General features: G+C 38.3%; 2 protein-coding genes across 3 annotated transcripts; both read left to right on the forward strand.

Annotated features, from left to right (window-relative positions):
* Window positions 1–1,187: 1,187 nt before the first annotated feature.
* ccn1l1 (cellular communication network factor 1, like 1) lies at window positions 1,188–5,813 on the forward strand. Of its 2 annotated transcripts, XM_056746280.1 has the most exons (6): window positions 1,188–1,279; window positions 1,783–1,928; window positions 2,541–2,748; window positions 2,981–3,328; window positions 4,223–4,425; window positions 4,520–5,813. In XM_056746280.1, the coding sequence occupies exons 2-6, from the start codon at window positions 1,854–1,856 to the stop codon at window positions 4,829–4,831; spliced, it is 1,146 nt and encodes a 381-aa protein (XP_056602258.1). In that variant the 5' UTR covers window positions 1,188–1,279; window positions 1,783–1,853; the 3' UTR covers window positions 4,832–5,813. The 2 variants fall into 2 exon arrangements, with proteins under 2 accessions (XP_056602258.1, XP_056602259.1); XM_056746281.1 differs by lacking the exon at window positions 1,188–1,279 and having other exon boundaries at window positions 1,309–1,928; window positions 2,547–2,748.
* A 2,995-nt stretch (window positions 5,814–8,808) lies between these two features.
* On the forward strand, window positions 8,809–23,296 carry lmo4a (LIM domain only 4a). The gene is made up of 5 exons (XM_056747218.1): window positions 8,809–9,145; window positions 13,231–13,476; window positions 17,900–17,996; window positions 20,645–20,803; window positions 21,167–23,296. Exons 2-5 carry the CDS (start codon window positions 13,238–13,240, stop codon window positions 21,173–21,175), a joined length of 504 nt encoding a protein of 167 aa, XP_056603196.1. The 5' UTR covers window positions 8,809–9,145; window positions 13,231–13,237; the 3' UTR covers window positions 21,176–23,296.
* Window positions 23,297–26,701: the final 3,405 nt, after the last annotated feature.

Genomic DNA, 26,701 nt, shown 5'->3' on the forward strand with positions numbered 1-26,701 from the left:
CTCAGATGTGTAAATTTCTCGCTGTATTACACAAGTCTGTGTAGCTGTTGTCATGTTCTATGTGCCGTCATGTGATTGAGGTCTCATTAATTGACATTAAAAGTTGTTGATGTCACTTTAAAATGCAGTCAAAAGTGAAAAATGTGTCCCAGACTTACTCTAACTTTTTAAGGATATATTATGTTTGTGTGCTTACATAAAATAATGATAAAAGTATTAAAGGAATAGTTCACCTTCAAAATTAAACATCATGTTTACTCAACCTGTTGTCATTTAAAATCTGCGTGACTTTCTTTTTTTCTGCAACCACATAAGAAGGTATTTTGGAAAATGTTGGTAACCATAAAGTGTTGGTCCCCATTGACTTCTATTGTATGGACACCAAAACCAACGCAAGTCAATGGTTTTCTATCACCAACATTCTGTTCTGCAGAAGAAAGAAAGTCAAACAGATTTGAAATGACAAGAGGGCGTGTAAATAAGGACAGCATTTTAATTTTGAGGGTGAACTAGTCCTTTAGAAAGGGATGTAAATATATTCACCCATGCTTTCATAAAGGATCTATGTATTACTACACAACCCATGGAATTTCATTATAGGACAACACTCAATCTCACAGCATTACAATTTAAGTGCTTTTAAGTGTATTTTTCATATTTTGGTGACATAAACGTGGCACCATCATAAACATGTTGGCATCAAATATTATATGATGACATAAAGATAATAAGGGGATTTGGCCGGAAATAAACCCCCAGAAATAGCAAATTATTCAAACTCCAGCATTTGTTAAATTCTGGTGGCATTTAACACATCACACAGTCAGTTTAATAGTCACCCCGAAAATATTTAAGGATTGAAAAAGACTAGTAGTGTCACCTTGCACTTGTGTGTTCAAATTTAACCCTGTTATCAGTCATTCCAGCCATTTGCTGGATATGCTGTGATGAAGACTTAATCATTTAACTATGACCCATAAGATGGCACAATGCATCACCGGAGTCTGCTCTACAATTCACTTCTTCATGCTCATAAAGTTCTCTCACAACCTAAATCTGGCTCAAATAAATGAATGAGAAAGCTTCAAACAGTGATTTTCCACACCACACCTCACACACATCATACATGCAAATGATTTCCCCCTCTTCCTTTCCTTCTCTCTTGCAGTACGTCAGAGAGCAGGATGGCAGCTATGTGCCATGTGTGTGTGATGTCTCAACAACTCTGCGGTGAGGGCGAATGCCGTCTGACATACCGCCAGTGCTGTCTGCAGGGGAGGTGAGAGGGATTACTCAATGTGTGAGTTGTGTGTGTGTGTGTATGTGTGTGCAACTGAACTCTCCTCAGACCAAAATATGCTGGATTGTACCTTTCCTGTGTTTCATAACAGCCCATGTTTCCGAAAAACTGAACTAAACAACCTGCAATGCCTATTGCAGAGGAAAAGTAGGTAGTTTCAGTTATGTTTTGTAACAGGAATATCTTCAGATATGTATACCCATTAATTCCTCCAACTGATTTAACAACAAATGATGTTTTCTTTTTCCCTGAAAAGTTTAAGTATGTATGTCTAAAGAGGCTTGCCAACTTTTGTGTGTGTGTGATGTCAGAGGGGGCTGTGCACAGCTTGTCTATAAAACTGGCAGCCACTAAGAGAATCAAGTGGAGCTGAGGTTTACAGTTTCGTGCATTTACCAATTCATAAACAGATAAAAGTGAAGATTGCAGGAAAACACATTAGACGGAGCTTTTGAATAACAGAGATTACTTTTTTGAAACAGTTTGTGAAACATCACAGCTGAAAAGCAACTTTGCAAAGTGCTCATATACATTCTTCTCAGTCTTGGATAAAATGTCACCTTTGAGGTCCATTCTAAGGCGAGGACATTTCTTTACACTGGTGCTGCTGTCATTGTCTGCTGTAGAGGTGAGTTTGTTCGGTGCTATTTTGGATTTTGGGGGTTTGACACTGACTGCTTTCTTTATTTGTCATTTCTGCTGGCTTTAAAGTTTCAATATTATGGCCATCTGTTTTTGCTATCTACTCACTTTGCTAGTATACAATAAGAAAGTGCATGAACATAATTTGGGAATTTAGTTTTAGACATTTAATCTTTTGATAATAGTCCCTTTCCTTCCTGTTGCAATGTTCACTGGACTAAAAGTTGCTTAATCACGAGGTCAGTTTTCAACGGTAAGCTTCTGTTCAACATCAAAGTGGTTTAGTTTGGAGATGAAAGACAATGGATTTGCTTTTTTAGCCTTGTTTTTGTCAGGCTTTGGCTTACAGAGCAAGTGCTATTGTTGAATAGTCCAATACAAAGACAGCACAGATTTATTATGATTTTAAGCTAAGGAGGTTAATGCATTAACATTATTTACTTAATTTAAGAAATAAACGGTATTTAAAACTTTAAAAATTCCTAAGGAACATTTCTCCCTTGCATTTTAAGATAAAAAAAGATAAAATCATACCAAAGTTGTGTTTTATCAGCAGTCATACTTCATTCTGACTTTCCTTTTCTTTTACTTTTCTGAGGTTCAGGGTGCCTGTCCTACCAAGTGCTCATGTCCATCCACGGTGTGTCCTCCCGGTGTCAGTTTGGTTTTGGACCCATGTGGATGCTGTCGGGTCTGTGCCAAACAGTTCAACCAAGACTGCAGCGCTACTGAGCCCTGCGACCACATCAAAGGACTGCGCTGCCACCTGGGGGCCGGTGGAGACCCTGAGACAGGCTTGTGTAGAGGTGAGAGAAGTAAAAGAGAAACACAATCTTTAAACACTTTAATTTCTGTAAAGAACAACAGTAAAGTTTATAAGACAAAGCACTATGTGAACATACATTATTTGTGATTTTTTATGTGCGATTTCATCTTTTGCGATATTATCGTATAAAACCCTACGTTCTTTGAAAAGTAAACTATTTATAGCTGCTGTGTTTTTTTAATTCTCGCGATAACTGCATACTTCATTTCTAGCTGAAGCGCTGGGTCGTCCGTGCGAGCTGGATGGGCGTGTTTATCAGCACGGTGAAGACTTTAAACCGAACTGCGAGCATCAGTGCACATGTGTCGATGGTGTAGTCGGCTGCATCCCGCTGTGTCCACAACTCGTTTCTCTGCCTGACCGGCGCTGTTCCCGTCATCGCCTCACCAAGCTGCCCGGCCGCTGCTGTCAGGACTGGGTGTGCGATGATGACAATCGCATCGATGAGGAGGACCAGATGCCTGACCTGCATCCAAGAGAGCACACTGACCTAACAGGCAACGAGTTACTTGTTGCTCCGTCTTCTTCATGGGATAGTAGTGCAGGAGTCGCTTATCAAGGTAGCCTAATAGAATATCAACCCTGCTAAAGAACAATATAAATTCTAACGGTTTACTTTTATTATAAACCATAAGCTGTCAGAATTAGAACAATTACTAAATTCACGTATGTAGTGTGTTTTGTGCCACATTACAATATGATTTAAAGGTCCAGTGTGTATTTTTTTGGAGGAGCTATTGACAGAAATGCAGTATTGCTTAACTTAGAGTGTTTCGAAAATATGTTATCTCCTTCGGAAAGAAGCAAAAACCTGACAACATCTTAGTTCTGTGTCAACCACCATAATGCTTCGAAAGGGTGAGCCACTGGTTGCAATTTCCGACCTCACTGCTAGATGCCTCTAAATTTCATACACTGGACCTTTACAGGGATAATTCACCCAAAAATTAAAATGCTTGCATCATTTACTCACCCTTGTGTCATTTTAAAACTGAATGACTTTTTTTATGTTCTGCACAATACAAAATAAGTTATTCAAAAGAAAGTTGGTTTACAAACAGCATTGGCCCCCATTGACTCCCATTGTATAGATACCACAGAGGCATTTCTCAAAATATCTTATTTATTGTTCAACATAAGAAAGAGTTATAAATGTCATGAGTTTGAATAAATAATGACAGAATGTTTGGGGTTTAATTTTCCCTTTTATGCGGTTCTGTTGGTCAATATAAACCACACCCATAGAACCTAACACATTACCAACAGAAATGCTAAATATAATAGATCATTATAGTGTCCATTAAAACCAGTACAATTCATATTGTAAACCTTAAATCCATTAGATTTTCTTCTATGGTTACAATTTTTAGCAGGGATGGTCAAAAACTGGCCAAGACATTTTTAATGCTGCCTTACTTTATATAAAGTCTCATGAATCTTAATTGTATCTTCAGAGTGGATTACATCTTCGAAGTCCCACATCAACGTTCCATCCACCTGCTTCCTGCAAGTTACTGACTGGTCCCCATGCTCAACCACTTGTGGAATGGGCATATCCAGTCGTGTTACCAACAGTAATACTGAATGTAGGCTGGTCAGGGAAACTAGACTTTGTCAGATCCGAGAGTGTGGCGACAACCTTGTATCATCACTTAAGGTAAAAATAGAAAGTAATCCTTTCGCACACTGCTAAAAAACATAAGAGCTTTCTTGAGGTGTCCTATGATAACATCCCTCTCTTTATTACTCAGAAAGGAAAGAAGTGTCAGAGGACCACACGACCACAGAAACCTATTCAGATCACATTTGCAGGATGCTTCAGTGCTCGCCGTTACCGGCCTCGTTCATGTGGATCCTGTTCAGACGGTCGTTTCTGCACTCCCTCTATGACGCGTACGGTTCGTCTACACTTTTATTGCACGGGGCCAGAGCAAGAGGATTTTACCCGTAATGTCATGTGGATACAGCGCTGCAACTGCAGCCAAAGAAATAACCAACACGGCTTGTTCTCACAGACAGAGCTGCTCAATCTACCAAATGATATACATATATACACACACTGATAGTTCAAGAACTTATTTACATGTTTTCAGTTATCTTTACGAACAATCTTTTCAACAATTCTGCACTTAAAAGTAATATGTATATACCTTATTATATCACATTAATCATTGATTTGTATTTTTTAAGTGACAGATAGGATTTATGAATATGTATGATATATGAAACGGATGATTAAGACTCAAAACCTTGTTTGGTTTGAAGGGAGACAAAATTGTTTTATCATTTTGTTAAATTCAGAATCAAAACAAAATTGATGTCACAACTGTTTTTATATAACCAGATTTACTGTATATACTGTAAATATGTATCAATCCAACTGTACATAGCTGATGTTAGTGTTTCCTATTTATAAAAATGTTACAGATTTTTTTGTAAAGTGTGATATCTGAACCTCATTTTTTTGAGCTTAAAAGCAATATAGAGATTTTAGGCATATTTAAGCTTTCTTTAATTTTGTTTAATATATTGTATTACTTTCGGATAAGCGGTAGAAAATGGAATGGAATGGAATATTGTATTACTGTATTTTGTATCTATGTATAAAATAATTATACAGAATAATGGCAAAAATAGAATATACAACTCCATGCATCTTTCTCTCTCTCTTTTTCTCTCCCGCTTGCTTACGTGTTCATATTCCCCTCTCACATATTGCTGAGATTTTCAGCACTGCCATAACAGTGGAAGAGGAAATGTGTAAATGTGTTGAGAATGTGCAGGATGAAAAGTATAGATCTGATGATATACACACTCAAATACGGAAGATTTTAGATTATTTGACACTGCAAAACAATTTATCAGACAGTAAATGTATTGTTGACAATTAAGTGTTCAGCTCATGAAAAATGTTTTTCTGTTTTTCAAATGTATGTCATCGTCAAATCCAGTCATACATTCACTGTAATGACCTTTTAAAAAATCCCAAAAGTGACCGGCAACCCACATTTTGTCAGCTCAGATTTTTAAGGTTCTATCTGACATTTCGTCAACATTAAGTTATTCACATTATTATCCATATTCTGTGACAAATTATTTACAATATGTGATGTTTTTGCTTTTCGTTGTTTACATTTTGGGAATTTTTTAGAACACAAGAGAGTTTTAAACATAAAATCTATGTGGAATGCAAAAACCAATACCTCAAAAATGCACAGAATGTGGAAAGAACCTTAAATAACAACAAATGCAGACAAGATAATGTGAATGGATTATTTACAATAATTACTTTGATTCTTTTAGGCGACTTGTTGTGCACCCCAAAATGGTGGGGACTGATGAAACTTAGAAAAGACATTTGGACTTCCACAGTAAAATCTCAACACATAAATCCACAGTTTGTTTGTTTATCTGACTTGCATAAAGGTAGATTGGAACATTAGCTTCCCCTATTGGTTAAATTACACGAAAAAGAGTAAAGAGCTTGGCTTAGTGTAAACTTGTTTAGGTCCCTATTATGTTCCATCACAAATGGAGATTTTATCATTGCTTTGTATAACACATGGATGAATGAAGCTTTATTTAGTTATTATTTTAGATGATGATCTTTATGAATTATTTAAGGAGTTTTTTTTCCCATAACTCCAATTCTTAGGCCCCAGAAAGTTTTAGATGTCTCCCTCTTTAAAAGACCTCATTCAAAATGTCTGATTTTGATTTTTCGCTTCCTTTGTGATAAAGTGCTATTTTTGCTGATAGCTCATAACTTAATAAACAATACATTAAATGAACAATAATCTTGCCTATTCATAAAAAAAGTGATTTTAATTTCAGTCAATTAAACATGAGGGCATCAAAACAATTAATTGAGCTTGTTAATCGACGTCACGCCGCTTTGAATGTTGCACCATCTTGGGATGATGGCTTCTAGTGTGTTCAATGCAGTCTTTTGTTTTTCTAGTTTTATTAGGAAATATAAGTATGGTAGGTCGGTCTTGCTGTGTTAATAAAACTGCAATAGCATTACGCAGAGTCGATTTCTCCATATATCAAAACAAGTAACGGTACATATCAAAACAATAATAGCTGTGACGTCAACTTCACATTCTCTATACATGATGATAACTAAACTAATCCCCCAGTGTCCTGTGATTAGTATCTCCAGTTTGTTCTTTCTTCTTCTCATCCTCTTTGTTATTTCTTTTTCTCCCTTGCTTACATAATTTCTCACCCTTACTGCTGTGCTCTGTTCCTCTTCTGTGGTTTCTGTATTTCCATCTATTTCCTTTCTCTATCTTATGCAAAGGGTTGGGTTTCTATAAAACAATGGGGACACCAGGGAGCTGGGTTCCAGGGGGTTGGGGGGAGGGAGGTGGAAACATTTACCTTTGTCAAAGTAGCATGGGACTCCACAGTGTCTCATCAAAGACCTGTCTGATCAGGTGATCCCCAAGGCACTGTGTATGTGTATGTGTATGTAGGGACTGCTTGCTTTGAAGTCTTTGTATGCAGAGCTTGGATTTGAATATAATCAGACTACTTTAACTCCCCTTCTTTTGAAACAAATGACTTACATCAGAATAGGACACTGGCAGATCTTCTCATGACCCATCTCTGATCTTCACTGTCCTCTAAATACTGTACATACTGCATGTTACCAACAAGGTAATGAAATCTTTGTTTGATTTTTATAGAAATGTTTGTAAGTTGGTTAAAACAACATACTCTGTAAAAATAAAGTAAGCATTGATGGCATGCATTGTTGCATCTTATTATTTTCATCTTTATCTTATTATTTGTTTAAAAACAAATAATTAAGGACAAAATAAGTACAAAAAGCACTTAAATCTGGTTAAAAGGTAAAGGGAAAAGTGTTGCCATATATATTTGTTCCACAAAGAAAAATACGGCCCCAAACTTACCCGTGCAATCTAAAAGCAAATAAAACATTTCACACAATCTTCCACTAGATGGCGGCGAAGACTCGGATTTTCTGAGTTTGAATACACATACATTTCTGTTTCATACGCCATATTGCATTGGGTAGAAATGATGACATCAATATGTGAAAAAAGTAAACCTTTGCTTCTGCTGTGTATGGGAAAATTAATTATCCATAGTATTTATCTTCTTAACTTCGCGTGCCATAGCCTGGAGCATTGATGCATAGTGTTAAACGTTTTCGATCTTTATAAATGTACTCTAGTCTAAAAAAAGTTTATAACTTAGGCCGTAGAAATAAAAATTAATTTAACGACACTTCTGCTATTCAAAGCAAAACTTCGCTAATGATAAAACAGGGAAACATATAAAACAATGTTATTCATAAGGCTGTATAATAGTTTCCAAATTATGATATTACCATTAACAGTTATGGCATTGTTTCTTCAACGCAGGTGTGTTTGGTAAGCACCGGCACAACAATTCCGAGTGGTAGCACTGCCTGAAGAAAGAGGCCAAGGCCAGTTCATTTAAACGTGTAATGGTAAATCAAGCCAAATTGGACAGTATTGCATTGGTTAAATAAAGATTTACTGCACCAGAGGTAATTGGCTTTCCATCTTGGCCAGATGTTCGCAGCTTCGATAGTGCCGAGAGACGCAGCAAATTTGAGGTGAGAGCACGTGGCAGCATTCAATTTAACAGCCGCCTCTTTTCCTCTCGTGTGAGCACATCTGTTATTTCTACCTTTTGTTCTTGTATCTATTAAAGGTTTATTTGTTGACTGATACTATTCATAGGACCGTCCGTTGGTGTATAGGTGAATAATTAAAACAAATGTTCACACGACCACGTCTGTCGTCAGCAGGTTTTAACGTTGTGGCTAAAGACGGCTGTCAAATCCTTTCAGCATAACTCAGGCGTGGTGATTATAGGCGATTTAAATTAGTTTAAAATAGTTTAGAGTTGCCCAAACAACCATCAATCATCCTGTCAAATGCCACGCCCCCTCACCGTCGATTGGCTGCGGGGGCTGCACCTATGATACGTCACCGGAGGAGTGACTTTAAATATTTCTCCCTGCTCCATCATGTGTAATTTAAGCGTGAACTAAAGTGTTAAAGATCGTTGTTCGGAGGAGGTTTTAGTCACTAGGAGAAGAAGTGTATGAACTAGAAGTTTTAGGAATACGCTGTGAAAATGAAACACTAGCCTGCATCTGTCGTTTGTGCTGGAGCGTTTCGAGCAAGAGCAACGGTTCTGAAGTTTGTTGGGAAACTCGACACCGGATTATTAGGAGCGCATTTTCCTCAAAGATTTTCGCGTGGACGAATACAAAACACAGCGGACAGATAATCTCTTGCTATTTGATAGCGCACGATTACTTTGAGTGTGAATCCACAGACTTTCTTTTTCTTCCATACATACAAATAACGGTGAGTGAGTCAAAACTAATGTTAAATCAAACCGATGTTAACTATTTTTTTATACGGAAGTGCTCCGTTGTTTTTATGGTAATTTAACATCAATTCTCGTGAAATAATTGTATTGCACCTTGTACCTTTATCTAATGCGATTTACACTACGCCAACCCTTAAGTAAATTAACTAAGGTTATAGGCTTCATCTGTAAAGTTACTTAAAACCAAAAACTCTTAACAACTATATCAAGTAATTGTTGTCATTGACGGCCAGGTTAAACCCAAACTTTACATGATTTGCGCTTCTTGGCGGCAACTTCCCCGCACAATAATTCGCATTTGACGCTTGTATCTCAATTCCTAGTGAGCTGCCAATTTAAACAGCTGAGTTTAACGTTAGTTGAAAAGCACCTACAAAAAGCTTTCTGCGTACTATGTTTTGAGACGCACAGTCTTGAAGTGTGTTGTCACTGGAGCGGAGAATTGTGCACAATGGGGAGTTGTGCGCGGAGTGTTAATTAAAAAGAGACCCGCTTTAATGAAACGGCGAAGCGTGTAGTTATATGGCCCCAGAGCGCATTATTAAAGTAGAAGGATATACTGCTAATCTGCGCTGGTGCCAACCAGGGTTTGGTCATTTGCTCACTGGACTCGCTGCTATTTTTAGAGGCTGTGAACTATGGTGTTATGCTCATTTATTTTAATTACGGGCGACTCGCTCCAGCTTTGCGCGCAGTTTGTTCTTATAACCTATTACGAATTAACTCGTTATAAGTCGCTTTCAAATATTACATGACGTGGTTCTCACTTTGGCACCATGTTTGCTTTCGCTTACAGAAGAGGCACATACTCATAAATACAATAGTGTGTGTTATAAGTCTTTACACCATTAGCTTGGTAATTGATGATATGCGATTTGTCTCTTGGCGTGGACCCATCACTTGCTCCGTCAAGCCGACACCAATCCATCAGTCTGCGCTCGGACAGCGACGGTGTTGTGTTTCTCTTCATTAGCTCCTGTTTTTGCCTCTTATTTCATCAATCAGTCCGTTAGTCGAGTGGAACTGAACGAGCCTCCCTCTCTCTGACCTTTCTGATGACAGCATTGAAATAACGAGAGAGGGGGGGGAAGTATGCTCCTCGATTTTAAACTATCCATACTTGGACTTGCAAAGTGCACGTTTCTAAATGTTTCAGTAATGTTGCTCCATTAGCCGCATTAGAGATGGCACATCTTTGTCAATAAGACAAAAAGTAGACTATGTAAAGCTATTATATCATTCATCACTAATTTACTAAGTGCATGCCGAGATATTAACATGTATGGGTAGATAGACTGCTAGATTATCGCATAAATCATGGATTTAATTTCCACACATACTGATGCTTTGGGTATAAGTGTCTGCAGAATATGTAAATGTAATGCATCAAGATGTTTAAAAATGTGTATACTGTATGCACAGATTTGCTTGTTTCATCTTAACTGACCTTTAAAAAACTTTGCTTGCCTAAGAATCGGTCACAAATGCAGTGCACGCTGTCACAGATATAGGCCTGTAGCTTCGCAAACTTCTGCTGCCCTGTGATAAGACACTACATTAAGCCCCATAGCTTGAAAAAGGTTGTTGCCAGCGAAGGATTAACTTACCTAACTTATTAGAGGGATAATGTAATTGTTCTGTATTGAAACAGCCAAGCATCTAAGCGTGTGATATTCCCCCGGGGTCGGCGGCATTGTCTCTCTTACTCTCTGGTCTGCAGGAAAGGATGATTAAAAAATGAGGGATTTGCATTTTCATAAAATTACCGTTAGCAAGTTACTCGGCAACCTGCTTTAACAGTACTGTGCAGGAATGACTTGTTACCTGTGTCAGTTAAGGAGAAAAGTCCTGGGGCGAAATCTGTTTGTGTTGCAGCGCTGAATAAATTTAGGTTTGGCTCAGATTTATAATCTCGTACAGCTGGTCCCGTTGTATTTAATAAGATGTCAGGCTTACCGTTCATTTAAGTCTTACAAATACACTAAACTACATCACAAAGTGCAAGGCCAATGGTGTCAGAAATTGGTTTAAATCAGTGGCTGGCAAATTCGCCAATAGGAATTCAGGCATGTAGGTTCATGTCAGATACTCAAAGTGTCACTCTCTTTGTGGAGGAAATGCTTATGCAGCTCAGAGCAATGAATTAGACCTGTTTAGCCAGTTTTATCAGGTAAGGAGAGGGAGGGGGGTGTAAACCGCAGGCATGTACAAGCTCTCATGCAGACAGAACTTCCAAACGTGGAATGTTATCTTCATACGAGTTATTTTCTGTAGAACCTCAAAGTTGCATGTTGAATGGTTTCCCCACGGTGTAATGTAAAGCACCTCATATGTCTATCCTCCTGTTTGTGAGAAACGTGGGTTGGGGGTATCTCATGTCCGGCACAAGGCTTGGAAGACAGATAGGACCTTGAGGGAAGCATGCCCTCTCAAAAGCACAAAAACCTTCCTGTTGCTGTCCTGTCGTCGGCTGACCCCTGGTCGACCTTACCAATCAACAGGGCTCAGTTGTGACCTTTAACCTGGCCTCCGTCTCCAGTCTGCTGCCGACTGACCTCTGCTTCAGAACAACAGAGGGAGGAAATAACATGTGATACGGACTCAGCCAGATGTCCAAAGCCACGCTTTCCTCTTCCTCATGCTGCTGCCCCTCCAGAAGAAGGAAAAGTGCACCGTCTGGTACTTCTGGGATTTTGCTGAGGTTCTTTGAATGCCCCGGAGAAGCTAGCTTTGCGTCTCCGCATTGTTTTCCAAACAGACACAAAGTTATTTTTAGAAGTAAAGCATGCAAGTGTTTCCTAGTGTGCAATGATGTTTTACTGCATTTTAGTTTTCCTTGAATCGGAAGGTGTTTTGCCTAGTTTAGTTGTTTGACCTTAGTGAACCACAGTCCGATGCTTGTTTTAGATTTTTAGAAAAAGTAATGTGTTGGTCTAGGTGAATGTCCTAAAACTGCAGTGATGTGCGCGTGGTGAGGATGGTTAGTGGTCAGACTGCATAAGACTTTTGTTTATCGAGAGTGGAATATAGTTCTTGTTTGTAGAGAAACGGAGGGTGACCAGTAACGGACAAAGGAAATGCACTCGACATGAGTAAAACGTTGATGACTGATCACAATTACACTTTGATAAAAAACAGTAATGATGATAGCTGTTGTGGTTTGGCTCTGCTGGTAGAAAGCTCAACTGCAAAGCACTAGCAAGTATAACATTTTCAGCATGAACCAGGTCAAAACAAGGTCAGGTTTTTAATGTCTAATACTGTTCATATAGTGGATTCATGCTCTTATTTGAAAGTGCTAATACATCACGTTTTGGACCACGATTCCCACTTTGAGATTGCGTTTAAAGGAAAACTACATTTGTTTCGGTCCATGTGGGTATGGTTTGAGCTATACTGCTTCCAGCTGGACTTGATCTCTAGTCATATATTTACATTAAATGTTCTGGAAATGAGCTGTTGATATAGGCCTAGGCAGATTTAAAAGTATTTACAGTGGGCTACATTATTTCCATATAGCATTAAAGAATATGTTTTTCGAAGAAAAAACATCACCACAACATTTATTACTTTTTGTAGTTGCTTTTTGTAATTCCACATAAGTTTAAGCCTATTTCATTATAATAGGTTACATTTTAACACATCTTCGAAGATTATAATTTTAAAAATATCACTTTTGCGGAACTATTATGTTTATCTTAATGGCTTTATCTATTATTCATTACTTTCAATTCCACCTGGTTCTCTTTTGCTAAGAGAAGACTGTTTTCCGGACTGAGGTTATGTGCATCTGTTGTGAGACTCTGCCAAGAAATGCATCAAGTAATCAGGAAGTCCATCATGTAGGTTACCTCTCCTAAAATTGATACTAAAACCACCACAGTTGGCATACATGCTGGAAAAATACCTCCGTCCTGTTATACTATAATAAAACTTTCTCTGGATGATTGTGATATAAATCTGATTTATGAAGTTAACTTGAAGTCATCTTTGGATAACAATTAGAACTTCTTTATTTATATTATATAATATTTATAAGCTTCTCCGCTCTTCTTCGCAGGCAGGCGATGGTGAACAGCCGTGTGGAAACTTCTGCCGTGGCAGTAACGGGAGGTAGTGGCGGTGTGGTGCGCTCCTGTGCGGGTTGTGGAGGGCGGATCTCGGATCGCTTCTTGCTCTTCTCCATGGATCGGTACTGGCACACACGTTGTCTGAAGTGTTCATGCTGTCAGGCTCAGCTGGGAGAGATCGGCAGCACCTGCTTCAGCAAAGGAGGCATGATCCTCTGCAGGAACGATTATATCAGGTACGTCAAGAAAATGTACAACAGATTTTAAAATAATTTTACAGTATCGGTTGCGTGTTTCATAAGGGTACAAGAAATCTTTGGATTTGACTGGGAACAAATCAGCAAACTCATTTTTTTTAAAATATAGTAACATCCATTAGTTGGCTAAACACTTTATAAGGCTTTGCATGTTTAGAAAAACTTTCATAGGTTTATTCAACCGTATGTGTTTGAAACAAATTTTGGCCTTAATTGAAATCTTACACTCCTTCATCTGTGTAAGTAAATTTTGAGCAGACAGAACATTTTGCTGGGCTAAGTGTACTGTAAAATCATGTCTGTCATCAGAAATCAGTCGTATCCAAGGTTACATTCTAAAATGTGTTACTATGTGAACAAGAAAACTACAGGAGGAAGTGCGTGGGTGTGTAACATGGCATCTGGAGCAGTCGTATTTCTCAAAGACTCCCAAAAAATCTTTAATATACCGACTGGAGCTTTTGCCCTGTTTTTGATGGCTATTTCCCCCAGGCAGTAAGAACCACAGTTTAACCACATCGCTGGAGATCAAAATAGAGTTGTGCTCAGATTTGTCATTTTGTCATATATTTTGACCGGTTTACACATCAACCGTAACCATCTCATTTTACAAACCTTCAAAGTCTTCGGTTTATTTTAATGCAGGGTTTAGCTGAGGTTTATGATTGTTTGCATGCCTGTATGATGATTACATAGCTCTTTGATTGAATTTGGCCTTTTTTCCCATTATGGATTTTGAGGTGAAGTTTCCAGAGGTGAAGAGATTAGATTTGTTTATAATCACAGAGACTTTGAAATTGACCTCGGCTTGTTTGGATATGTGCGGCGGTGCATCGGACCGTGAAGGCACGGCATTGTTGCCTGTTAAACCCACACTGGTCTGTTTGGACCTCAACCAAGGATGTCAGAGCACTGGCATTGCCAAGCAGATGTTATTTTGCCTGTGATTGCTGTGGAAGTGCCAGGCATACCCGCTCTCAAGGCTCACAGGCCTATAAAGGTAGTACATTTGCATAGAAACTGCGCAGTCTTGCCATTGCATTTTAAACATCCACTAGTGACACAGAATAGGGATATTAGACCACACGCACACTGCATTTTAATGTGCATGTAGGGAATATAGCAGTTATACAATTCTCATGATGACGTATTAGCCATGGTAACACCTATAAAATGGATTATGCATGGCAACAATCATTGCCGTTTAAAGGTGGGGCAAGCAATTTTTGAAAATCAAAACCCAAACAAACAATTTTGTGAAAATTTACTAGAAGTCTGGTCTGAGTGTGTGTTGAAAATAGGGCTGTCACCAGTTTTCCACTACAGTGTTATCGTGAATAAAATAATTCAAGACAACAATATTATCGCAATATAATATATAATATTATAATATAATATAATATAATAATATAATATTTATACAAGAAGAATAAAAACACTTATAATAACTTTTGTTTGTGTTTTCTCTTTTTTTCTTCTTCTTTAGCATATAAGCTCACACTGGACTTTATAACTTTGGAGCTCGGGCTGGTAAAAAGAAAACTGAACTTGTACATGTGTCGTATGGTGTGACATAGCACATTTTAGAAAATTTATATTACATTGTTTTATATTATTAAAATGTGTATTTATCATATAAAATACCATAAGAGAGATTTATCTTCATTGTTAGTTTTCTTTTCTTCCAAAGTTTTGCTGTCACCCCATAGGATAAAAATTGAAGCTGACCCAAACACCACAACAACTCTTATAGCCAGTCAGCAATAGGGTACGTGTACATTAGGGCTTGGCGGTATGACCGAATAGGCATTTACCGGGGAATAAAATGTCAGCCATTCAGGATTTTTCTATTCTGTGTATTCTGCGGAATGTAATTAAGTAGGCGTGGTTAACTCGGCGCTCTGCATGTTGTGCGTTATGATGTGTCGCGTGAGTGCTTTTAACGTGATATGCTGCTACCTCCCGTTTTAAGGGAGACTCGTGTGGATATACACGAGAGACTCACAGTGCAAAGACAGGCACAAGAATAAGGCACAAGAATAAGACCCGATTCACATCGCCTGCGTCGGCACCGCATCGAGCTGAAAATATCTCAACTTTTCAAAAAGGCGCAAGCGCACCTCAGGTCATGTGACAACAACCAACAAGCCAATATAGTCAAACTCAATGAAAATTGAGACACAGATGATCACAGCATAACTAAATCTGGAAGCAGAGTTATTGCAAGGTATTGTCAGTGCATAAAATCCATATATTCTTTGTTTAAATCTCCTCGTCTCAACGTCTATCGTGGCCCATGGTTGCTTTGCGACGACAGACGCCAGTAGAGCGCAAAGTCCAGGTGCTTTGAAAAAAAAAGGAGAAAACAGCGCAGCTCGTTTTCCATGCGTTTTTTGACGCGAAATGTGAATCGGGCCTAAACAAACCTAAAGACAGAGAGTCACAACACACTAACAGTGCGCATCTTATAGAGAGTGAAGCGCAATATAGACCTGAAGTACAGACCCTGTGAACATCAGTTTATAACCCCAGTCATAGTATAGGTCTACATGTATTCTCATTGTTTGTGCATATATTCAGACTTCATTGTTATACATGTTGTCTATCTTCCTACTGTATACATATTTGTTTACATTTATCTTCCGGGTATACCATAATAAATCTGATTATCAGAACGCTTTTTTGATATCTTTAGTAAATTTTCATAACTTGCCTACATTTTAACTATGGTGAGCATTTAAATGAACTGTAATAAATAAATATATTAACTCAATCGAAGGAAAACAAGTTAAAGGATCAATAATTATAATAGGAAATTGCTACGTGAAATAAAATTACTCATTTCGTGAAATAGATTTTTGGTCTTTCTCTCCTCTCCCATAATAAGTGTACACTAGGGGTGGGCGGAGAGTGAGAGTTCATTATTTTGAGGGCGGAGCAATGAAGGCAGGGGTGGGTTACCTTTGGGTAGGGTGTTTGTTTGGGTGTTGATTTCAAATACCATAAGCGTTTCCCAGAAATCGCTTACTGCTCCTTTAACAAGATTTTTTTGACTACAGAAATAAGCAAACAGAGAAGCATTTTTATAAACCTTAAGTCTGTACACATTAAATGGATTTTGAGAGAATGGCATTGTCAACACCTCAGTTTTTTAGCATTGTATTCTTTCTTTCTGTTTACTTTTGGTAAGTCTCCACCTGCTTTGTTTGACAACCAGTACCACGTGATCCACAACATTTTTTCTCACTAGTTCAGCCCTCTTCAACAGTGAAAGTCCCTCAAGAAAGTTCTTTTAACATGGAAATGTCTTACAACACTTTAATTCACCAAACACATCATACATGTCAAGGGTGGTCTTGTGGCAATTTCCTTTAAGAGTGCATGTGAGGTGCAGCGAGATCTGCAGTGTATTAAATATGTATAATACAACTAATCAAAAGGGCAGAGCTTCATTACCAAATGACACAGCATGGAGCCTAAGGTCTGATAAAAGCAGGGTGCATTAATTAGGGAGAACAGGGCTCCTTTATGTCTTCTCTTATTAAATTACTGTTTGGATTAAGATCAAAAATTCATTACTGCGAGCAGTCAGTGCTGGGACAATGATAGCGAAGGGGAGGGGGTGGAGCGGTATGGAAGAGGAGAAAGTGGTGAGAATTAGCTGCCAAACTGGTCTGGTTACCATCACAATAAAGACCCCGGAGAGCGAGGGGAGGAAATGTTTCCTGCTGAACGACACCGTGACAAGGTGACTGCAGGTGCTCTGAATATAAACAAGATGTTTATGTGCACGTGTGCGAGTGGGGGGCATGTATGTTGTTAAGTGTGTGTTTTTGTGTGCTGCCGTGCATTTATACGAACAATCGTTTTTTCCTTCAGCTCATCAAGAGCGAGACTTGAACTCATTTGAGTGTTCTCCTAAAATTGCCCATAACAACCTCAGGCTCAGACAGCAGAGTAATCAAGTGCACCCTAATTAGGAGCCAAGGGTGGATCACAGGCTTCTGTAGCCACACCCCCCACCCATTGCCACCAATTACACTGCCACACCAGATTAGCTGATAGGCTGCAGTCACAGAACTAGAGGGACTTTGATGGCGTGCCATCGGGGGCCATGTGAGGTTCCTTAAAAACACACACAAACAAAAAAACATCCACACAGGTTGAAAAGTGCTTAACTATTGTATAGACATACAAACTGTTTTAGCCATGTATGGATTTGAAAGTAGGGGACTTGTACTGAATAACCAGTAGGATTTTGACATTCAAAGTGTTTTGTGTGCCGTTGTGCAATGTTTTTTATTTTTCGTGTCACTTAAGAAGGTTTCCTTACATACGTTTTGAATGTTGATCATGGATGAGCTTTTTCACTCAGGTTCTGTTGTATGTGTTTTTTCTGCAGATTGTTTGGTCACAGTGGTGCTTGCAGTGCGTGTGGACAGTCAATCCCTGCCAGTGAGATGGTGATGCGGGCTCAGGGTAATGTCTACCATCTAAAGGTAAAGAACCAGAGTCTTGGCACACAGTCACACAGCTCAGTCTTGTGGGAAAATACTGTACAAACAAAATATATTGGAATTTACTGGAAAATGTAATGCAATAGGGGGCACGGTGGCTTAGTGGTTAGCACGTTTGCATTCACACCTCCAGGGTTGGGGGTTCGATTCCCGCTTCCGACTTGTGTGTGTGGAGTTTGCATGTTCTCCCCGTGCCTCGGGGGTTTCCTCCGGGCACTCCGGTTTCCTCCCCTGGTCCAAAGACATGCATGGTAGGTTGATTGGCATCTCTGGAAAAAAAGTTGTCCGTAGGGTGTGAGTGCGTGAGTGAATGAGCGAGTGTGTGTGCCCTGCGATGGGTTGGCACTCTATCCAGGGTGTATCCTGCCTTGATGCCCGATGACTCCTGAGATAGGCGCAGGCTCCCCGTGACCCGAGGTAGTTCGGATAAGCGGTAGAAAATGGAATGGAATGGAATGTAATGCAACATTGTTGTGGCCTTCTGAAACCTTTAATGTCCAAATTCGCAGTTCTTCAGGAAATGGAAAAAACACTACATTTTAAATGATGACCGCATACTGTGTTGTCAAAGTTGAACAGCACTTTTTAATACTTTTTTGTTGGTTAGATATTTCTTAAACCCAGTGCCTAACATAAAGGGTGACTAATAATGATTTATGACGAAAACTATATATACAGTGCCTTGCAAAAGTATTCATCCCCGTTCATTTTATTCTTATTTTGTTATGTTGCTGCCTTATCTTAAACTACTTTAAATAAAAAAATGACATTAATCTACACTCTATGCACAATAATGACAAAACAAAAAACAGGTTTATGACAACTTTGCAAATATATTAAAAATTAAAAACTGAAATAAATACATTGCTTAAGGATTCATACCATTTTCTAGGACAATGAAAATGTCTGTATAATGATGATCTCCATCCAACCTGACAGAGTTTGAGAGGATCTAAGGAGAAGAATGGCAGAAAATTGCCAAATGCAGATGTGTAAAACTTGACACATCATACCCAAAGCGATCTGAGACTGTAAAGGTGCTTTAACTATCTTCTGAGTTAAGGGTATGAATACCTATGCAATGTACTTTTTTTATTTGTAAAAAATTAGCAAAGCTGTCAAAAATCAGTTTTTGTCATTATTGTGCATGGACTGAGATTATTCAAGGTAGTTTAAAATAAAGCAGCTTATATATATATATCTATATATATAATAAAAACCAGCAATAAAAATCATTCGTAATGGGTGAGGCACTTTATATTGTATAATACTGTATTTTAGTGAAAAAATATACCTAAGACTATACCTAAACTCAAATTTGGTAAGCTTAAATTGCGTTAAATATCACCTTTTTCAAATAGCTTCAGCTACTTCATATGCGAACAGGCCGGCTAGCAATTCATTGATTTTCTTTTAGGTGTTTACATGATAAACCTCTTTTTTGTGAATCGGGCGCTAAAACCAAAACAAACACCTTTTGCAAATAAATGGTGGTAGCAGCAGAAGGCACAATTAGCCTAGTAATTCCAAACTCTTAACAAATAAATGTACCACTTTGGAATATTGTTGAAAATGACTCATTATTTGCTTATGCAAATTTCCTACAGTAACTAGCACAGGAACCGTCTGGGTCAGTTCCAACTTCCAAACATGAGCAGTTCATTGGTATAGAGCAATAACCTAATTCCTTTTGACATAGGCATATTTTTTACTGTAAAAAGCCAGTAGGAATTGCTCAACATAAGGTTGTATGTTTCATCATAGTTAGATTTGTGCAATTGTTGTTGTTTTTTTGACTATTGTATTACAATTCCCCCACGAAGGGAAAGTTCAGACTCGAAGCATAATAAGGACTTGGAATCACATTATACTCATATCTCCAATATGAAAATATGAGAATTTATCCAACCTAAATACTCCAGAAGAGAAGTCAAAGAGACGTTCAAAATTATTTGGGACTCTCACCATTTGGTTAGTAGAGAAACATCTGTGAAGTCCTGAACAACCTTGCTTTTAGGGAAATGTGTTTAGTTTTGAAGTGTGACAGTTCGTGTCTTACGTTCGTTGATCACGGATAGCAGGATATTCTCAAGAGATGCCTACCGAAACTCATCAACTAACCGTTTCCCCAACTACACCACACTTTCCTTCCTAATTATAGTGGTGTAGGTGTCAACCTGCCTTAATAATATTTGATTGAAAAAGGAAACCATTCCCTGATTAAGCTGAGTGGATCTGTTCAGTTTCCCTAGTGGTCCACGTTTGCATAAGTTTGCAAAATTGGGTAACTGCATCCTTTCAAAATTTCTCATTTGTGAGTATTTGAAGAAATCTGAGCTAGTCATGTAATAGGTTTTTCCAACAATGCAAGTTTACCATACATTTACATCTCTTTGTCTCTCTTTTCCCCTCTTCCACTAGTTAAAAACTAATTTAAAGCAAATTGAAGGGTTGTCTCTATATAAATAGGACTTTTTGAAATAATGTACCTTTAATGTACCTTCAATGCAATTTCAGAGATTATCTTGCATCTATGCATCTTTATGGTAACATTTTTGAAGTGCTAAGACTTTTTGTTGTGGTCACTCTTGCATTCCCTTCAGTTTAACAAACGATGCTTCTCTCCACAGTGTTTTACTTGTGCCACATGTCGAAATCGTTTGGTGCCTGGCGACCGCTTTCACTACGTTAATGGCACCATCTTTTGTGAGCATGACCGACCGGGGGGAGCTTTGCTCAGTAGTCACCTGACGCCCCTGCAGAGCAACACCCTCCTGCCTGACCAGAAGGTAAAACCTTAACTCTTTTTACCTTAACACTATTAGAAAGCAATTGTTTTATAAATGTGACATTACAAAATTGTATCCATTCAGAACATTCTTCATATTTAATATAAAGCTTGTTGAAGCTAAATTTTGGATGACCACATAGAAGTGTAGCATTTGACCAGACGTCATGGTGTGGTTGTTGGTTAGAATGGACAAGAAAGCAATTTACAAGTTAAAGATGCTTTCAGCATTGGTCGCTTTGTGTTGTGTATTAACAAATATTTGTTTAGAAAGCCTTATAAAGTTTGTTTTTACACAACTGAGTATTATGCATCACGTCTTGTTACGAACAAACTTATCGACTACTTTATCTTTTCTACACAGGTGTGCTGAGGAAACTTGGATTTATAATTTGCAGCGTGCCTTCTCTTCATCTTGTTGTCTCATTGATCCCTGCGTCTCACCTGCCCTTCATTCTGTCATTGTGAATGTCCCCTACACCCAAGATCTTCCACCCCACTTTATGCATCCAGCCACCTTAAAAGAATACAAACCTACGCAAGGACTACATGTCACTTGCGAGACAATCACCTTAATCTAAGGAAAACTAAATCAACGGAAACAATCATACACACACCCATACGGCCTGCTTGGTTATGGCTGGTACTGCATAACCCAAAAGCCTTGGACTCTATCGCTGAGCAGTTCTTAAAGATGGCATGGGTTTCATTTTCTTCAAGAAATTTGTTTTCCTTCAAGAATACAATGGACGATACCCAATACAACAGACTGGTGGATGATGGTATGGTTGATGACGCATATCACACCATAGCTGATGACTGTTTCAGGTTTCGTTCGAGTGGTGGTTTGGTTTGGTTTACAGGCTCTTTTCACTTAAAGTGCAAGTTTATTATCTTTTATAAATTCCTGGTGCCGCAAAACCATTTAATGTCCAGTTTTTCCTCTTTTGCCAGTCACTTCCTGTTAACAAATAATTAGACACATCAACAATACAGATATGTGAACGTTTTTTGTTTGTCTACTCCAGTTATTGAAGAATGAAGCGTTCTTAATGAAAGCAACATAGACTGTAGAGGAAACGGCATGTTTTTTTTGTGCAACGATTCGGTAGATTAAATAATATGTCTGTATACATATTCTCTAATAGAGACTGGTATTCAGTGTCTGCCAAGAGTTTTGCTGGGAGTGGGGTTGGTTGAAATTGTATATATTTCCTTTCATCTACTGTTGTACCGTGTTAAATGGTTGGTCTGTTTCCTGGTGTCCTTCATTTAAACGAAGGATATTCAAAATGTTATAAGATATCTGTAAATGAAAAAAGTACTTAATTAAATATCTATAACCATCCCAAATACAGTCTTGATGTCTATAGAGCATTGCGCATCAGCAGTTGTTGGTTTTGGCTCCATGTGTTGGACGTTTCCTGAAAGGGAGAGGCGGCTCTCAAATAGTTCTTAGCCAAAACATGGTTCATTACCCTGCAGATTTCAACACAAACCCCTGCGTCTGCATCATTAAACAGAGTAATGAAAGGCATTTGAGAAGACACTTTCTCGTCCTCCCGCCTTGATTTTAGTCTGTGGGTCTCGCTTAGGGGAGATCTCATGCATCTGCGTTAACTGTGCAGAAAAAACCCAGAAGCACTCCCGCCTTTTGCTTTCATCTGGCCCCTCCTCTCAACAGGCAGAACTATCTCTAAATCTGATTTGTGGAGGTTTGAGAAGTTTTTTTATTATGGCTTTTCTGTAATTGCTTTTTGGCAGTAAATTCCCTCATCTTGTTTGTTTAATTAGCTAATTAAACCCATCTCTCTTTTCTCAACTACCTTTGGCCTGCAATCATAAGGTGTTCCTATCCAATTTCCTTTTACGATTTATAAAAAAAGTTTGCCCTTTTTCTAAAAAGATATTTTATGCCAGCCATACCTCATTATGTGCGCATGTATGTATAGCAGGCAGGCGAGTGGGGGTGTAAAAGCCAGCTGTTACTTTTAAATTGAAGGATTGTGTGTGTTTGTGAGAGTCCAGAACTAAGATCAGACAGATAATAACAGTCCTTGGTTTGATTTCTAAATACTGTGAAATGTTCAATGGTGTTAAATAGAGATTAAGGGAAATAGGCAGATATTATAAACATTATCAGTGCCAGATCTAAATTACTATCAGATAACACTCTCAACGAAAAAAACAAAAAACAAAATAGCTGAGCTAGAGAATCGATTGATCATAAGAGGTTAGAAAGTACACACTATACTGTATTAATATGAAGTCATTTTCCATATTTTTTCCAGCTGTTGTACCTGGATTGTTATGTTGCTCTGCATTGTGTTGGGTTTTATCATTAAAGGACAGGCTCTTAAGGCACTAACATTAATGGATAAATAATTTTGTGGAAAATAATGTTTTAACAGTACACTGTATATAAAGCCAGAACTATTTTGTCATATGGCTATTCATATAAATGTTTGCGATGTGAGATGTACAAACAATGCAATAAAAAAAAGTTGTCATCATAGCAAAAGCAGCTTGTACTCAAACCTACGAATGAGATCCTACATATTTATATAAAGCTATAATTAAAGCTATAGCTATGTGCTATAGCACACAGCTATACATAGCACACAGCAACAGTAATTAAATTTAAATAGTTTATTCCTTACTATACCATGTTATATGCATTATACAACTTTTACCAGTGAAAATAGGTAAAAAAACCTAATATACGTTTTTTTTACCACTGAGCACATTGACACTAACACACTGAGTCCGTTAACTGAGGTGTTTGTGTGCCATAAATATTCTGTGGCCTGACATCGTTAAGAAAAGCAGCAAGGAAATTCATTAACTTATGCAAATGATCTTAATTGCAATTATCTTCAAATCTTGATAAGCGAGAGGAGGGGTTAGTGAATCTCAAAAAATAAAATAAAAACTCCCTTGGCCATTCAAGGAGCTCTTTGCATTCAACCCAATCATGCGTCAACTGTGCATTTCTAATTAGTTTGACATATTCAAAAGCCAATTAACGGTTTCTCAAATCAGAGCTCCAACACACAGCTTTGCCAACTTGTAAAGGAAGGAGAAAACTTTATTTTTAAGTGCACTGATTTAGAGAAGCCCTTGTCTCCTTTCGTCAATTCACTAATTAATCCAATTAACACATGCAAATTGGTGTAATTACATTGTTTCCTCACCTCCTGTTGTGTGAAGATGAAGAAACAGCAGAAGAGATGAAGAAGGGATATAAGAAGGGAGGCCGTAGACATCTGTGCAGCACCACCAACCATCAAATTGTGAAGGTAGGCCAGTACCGCTATTCAAGGTCATGGAAAACTAATAAAAAATGTATCAGTAGAAATAGAAGCCACAAAATGAAGTTTACATTTGATTCTGTGAACATTTAATGTGATGCAGATAATTTTTTTTGAATGAATAAACAAACCACAAACATGGTTAGTATTATTCGGTAGCTGGTGGAGATCTGGGGCCTCGTGTATTAAAGTTTGGTTAGGTTTTATCTATAATATTTGCGTGTATAATAACATACACACAGTTTTATGCCCTTTTTGCAATAAAGTTGACAATTATAATGTTAGATGTTATAAAATGCACTGTGACCCCACTGCTTCTTGCGGCATGTTGCTTTAATAAACCATACTATGGCGTGACAGCAAGAAAACTATTTTATATTACTAATATGCATAAAATAAAATGTCATAAGCACAAGACTTATCTTCATTGCGTTTTTTCAACATGTTTGCTGTCACACCATAGGAAACATGTGCAGTTTATTTGGCAACTATCCACATATACAATTTAGCTGTGCATCTAGTTGCCAGTAATTTACTGTAGATTTACATTTATCTGATTTATTGGCAACAGTTTGTTCAAAGATAAATGAACATTAAACGTTGACACCACGTGCAATGGTTGATCTTCAACCTTTTTCAGTTTTTTTATTTTGGTTCCCAGAATGCCATTTTATATTTTTTTCTTTAAAGATAAAGACTTTCAATTATAAAGAAGAACTTTAATGTTCATTTATATTTGAACAAACGGTCGCCAGTAAATTACATAAATGTCAATCTATTTTAAGTAAATGGCTAACTCCTGCCAGTTAGACTGTAATTTTCCACAGAAATATTTAACTGTATATATATATATATATATATATATATATATATATATATACTGTGTGTATATATAGAGAGAGAGAGAGAAACATTGGGGAAAAATCTAACTTATCAGCTCATTTTTTAGTGTATTTTGTTTCTAATATAGGGTCTGGTGATTTTTTTTTCAACCAAAACAAACCTTTTAAATTATTATTAAATAAATGTAAAGCAATAATCTGCAAACACTGCATTTTTTGGTAATTTTGCCCTTTTGCCCTTTTGTCCTGTTTTATTTTTCTGCAAAATTATACAAGGAAGAACATATTTATTTGGAATTTGCTAGAAATACTTGGAATCTGTCACCGGATCTCCCGGTCCTTCCCCCTCTCCTCACCAATCTCTTGGCCTGCTTCCTGCCACTAGGGCGGCCAGGAGGCCTGGTAGGGCTGTTGGCGGTGCTGGGATCTGGGCCATTCTGTTGACCGCTGTCCCGTGATGGAGATGGGCACGATGATCCGAATCCCAGACGCTCCACAGGCTGCCCTCGATCAAGCCGGCCTATACCAGATACCTTTGAGTATTAAGGGGGGTACTTATCTTGCTTTGGTGGATTCAGGGTGCAACCAAACCTTAATTCAGCAACGCTTGATTCAGCCAACGGTATTGGATAAAAGCAGCACGGTTATGGTAGGGTGCGTGAACAGAGAGGTGATGGTGTATCCCTTAGTGTCCGTGGCTATTCAATTCTGGGGCCAAAAACATATATCGTAGAGGTGGCCATTAACCCGCACCTCCGGCATACGCTAATTTTGGGGTTGGAAGAATTGGCCAATGTTTTCTACGTTATTGGGGCATTTATGTGCGGGTGTCTCTTGGTGGAACCGAGGGCAGGAAAAGGTGGCGGTGGCGCAGGTGGTAGAAGCTGAGCCAAGACCACTGAGATCTGGAACAGTCTCAAGATAACTTGCTCAAACATTCGTTTAACCAGGTCCGTTCCATTGACGGATAGCTTCTCCAGCTGACGCGGCCGCACTCTTATCCATATTTTGCCATTTTAAAGGACAGGATGTATTTGAGTGACCCAAGACACTAAGTCAAAGCAGGATACAACCCAGTTCGTTGTGCCAAAGAGCCGTCGGTAAATGCTTTTCCAGGTGGCTCACTGTAATCCGATGGCCAGACATCTAGGACAGGTAGCCACATTGAACTGGTGGTTGAAAGCCACCTCTATGCGGGGTAAGGCTAAAGAGAGAATGGCTAAGAACTCGAGGACAACACAGCGGGACGAGAGACTGAAGCTTCAATAGTGAATTCGGAGTTATTGTTGAATGTTAGCACAGTGGCGCACAATTTATTTATTAAATAAAAAAGAATCGTCCGAGTCTCAGCCAAAGCCGACCCTGTCTCATTCCTTCCGTACTTGAACCTTGTTACACCGATGTATAGCGCCATTATGCTCACGGCGACACAAAATTGACTCCCATCTCAAAGGTCCTTTGCCGGTCCCGCTACCCTTTCTCTCCCTAATGCTTTCCTGTCTGTTCTCCACTGTCCTTTCACAAAAAAGCCCCTATAACTTAAAAAAATCTAGGTTTTACTTAAACACCTATACCGATGAATAGTGAATTGGATAAGTTAAATACTTACAGTTTATATATATATATATTTATATTCTGTTGTGTTTTTAAGTTGCCAGCATAATAAACTCCACAGCTGTTTGCAACACTGGAGTGCCAAACAGCATAATGCAAGCAAAAAGAGAGAAAGAGACCATGTACCTTAAT

Source organism: Triplophysa dalaica, chromosome 4 (assembly GCF_015846415.1).
Source record: "Triplophysa dalaica isolate WHDGS20190420 chromosome 4, ASM1584641v1, whole genome shotgun sequence".
NCBI classification, from domain to species: domain Eukaryota; kingdom Metazoa; phylum Chordata; class Actinopteri; order Cypriniformes; family Nemacheilidae; genus Triplophysa; species Triplophysa dalaica.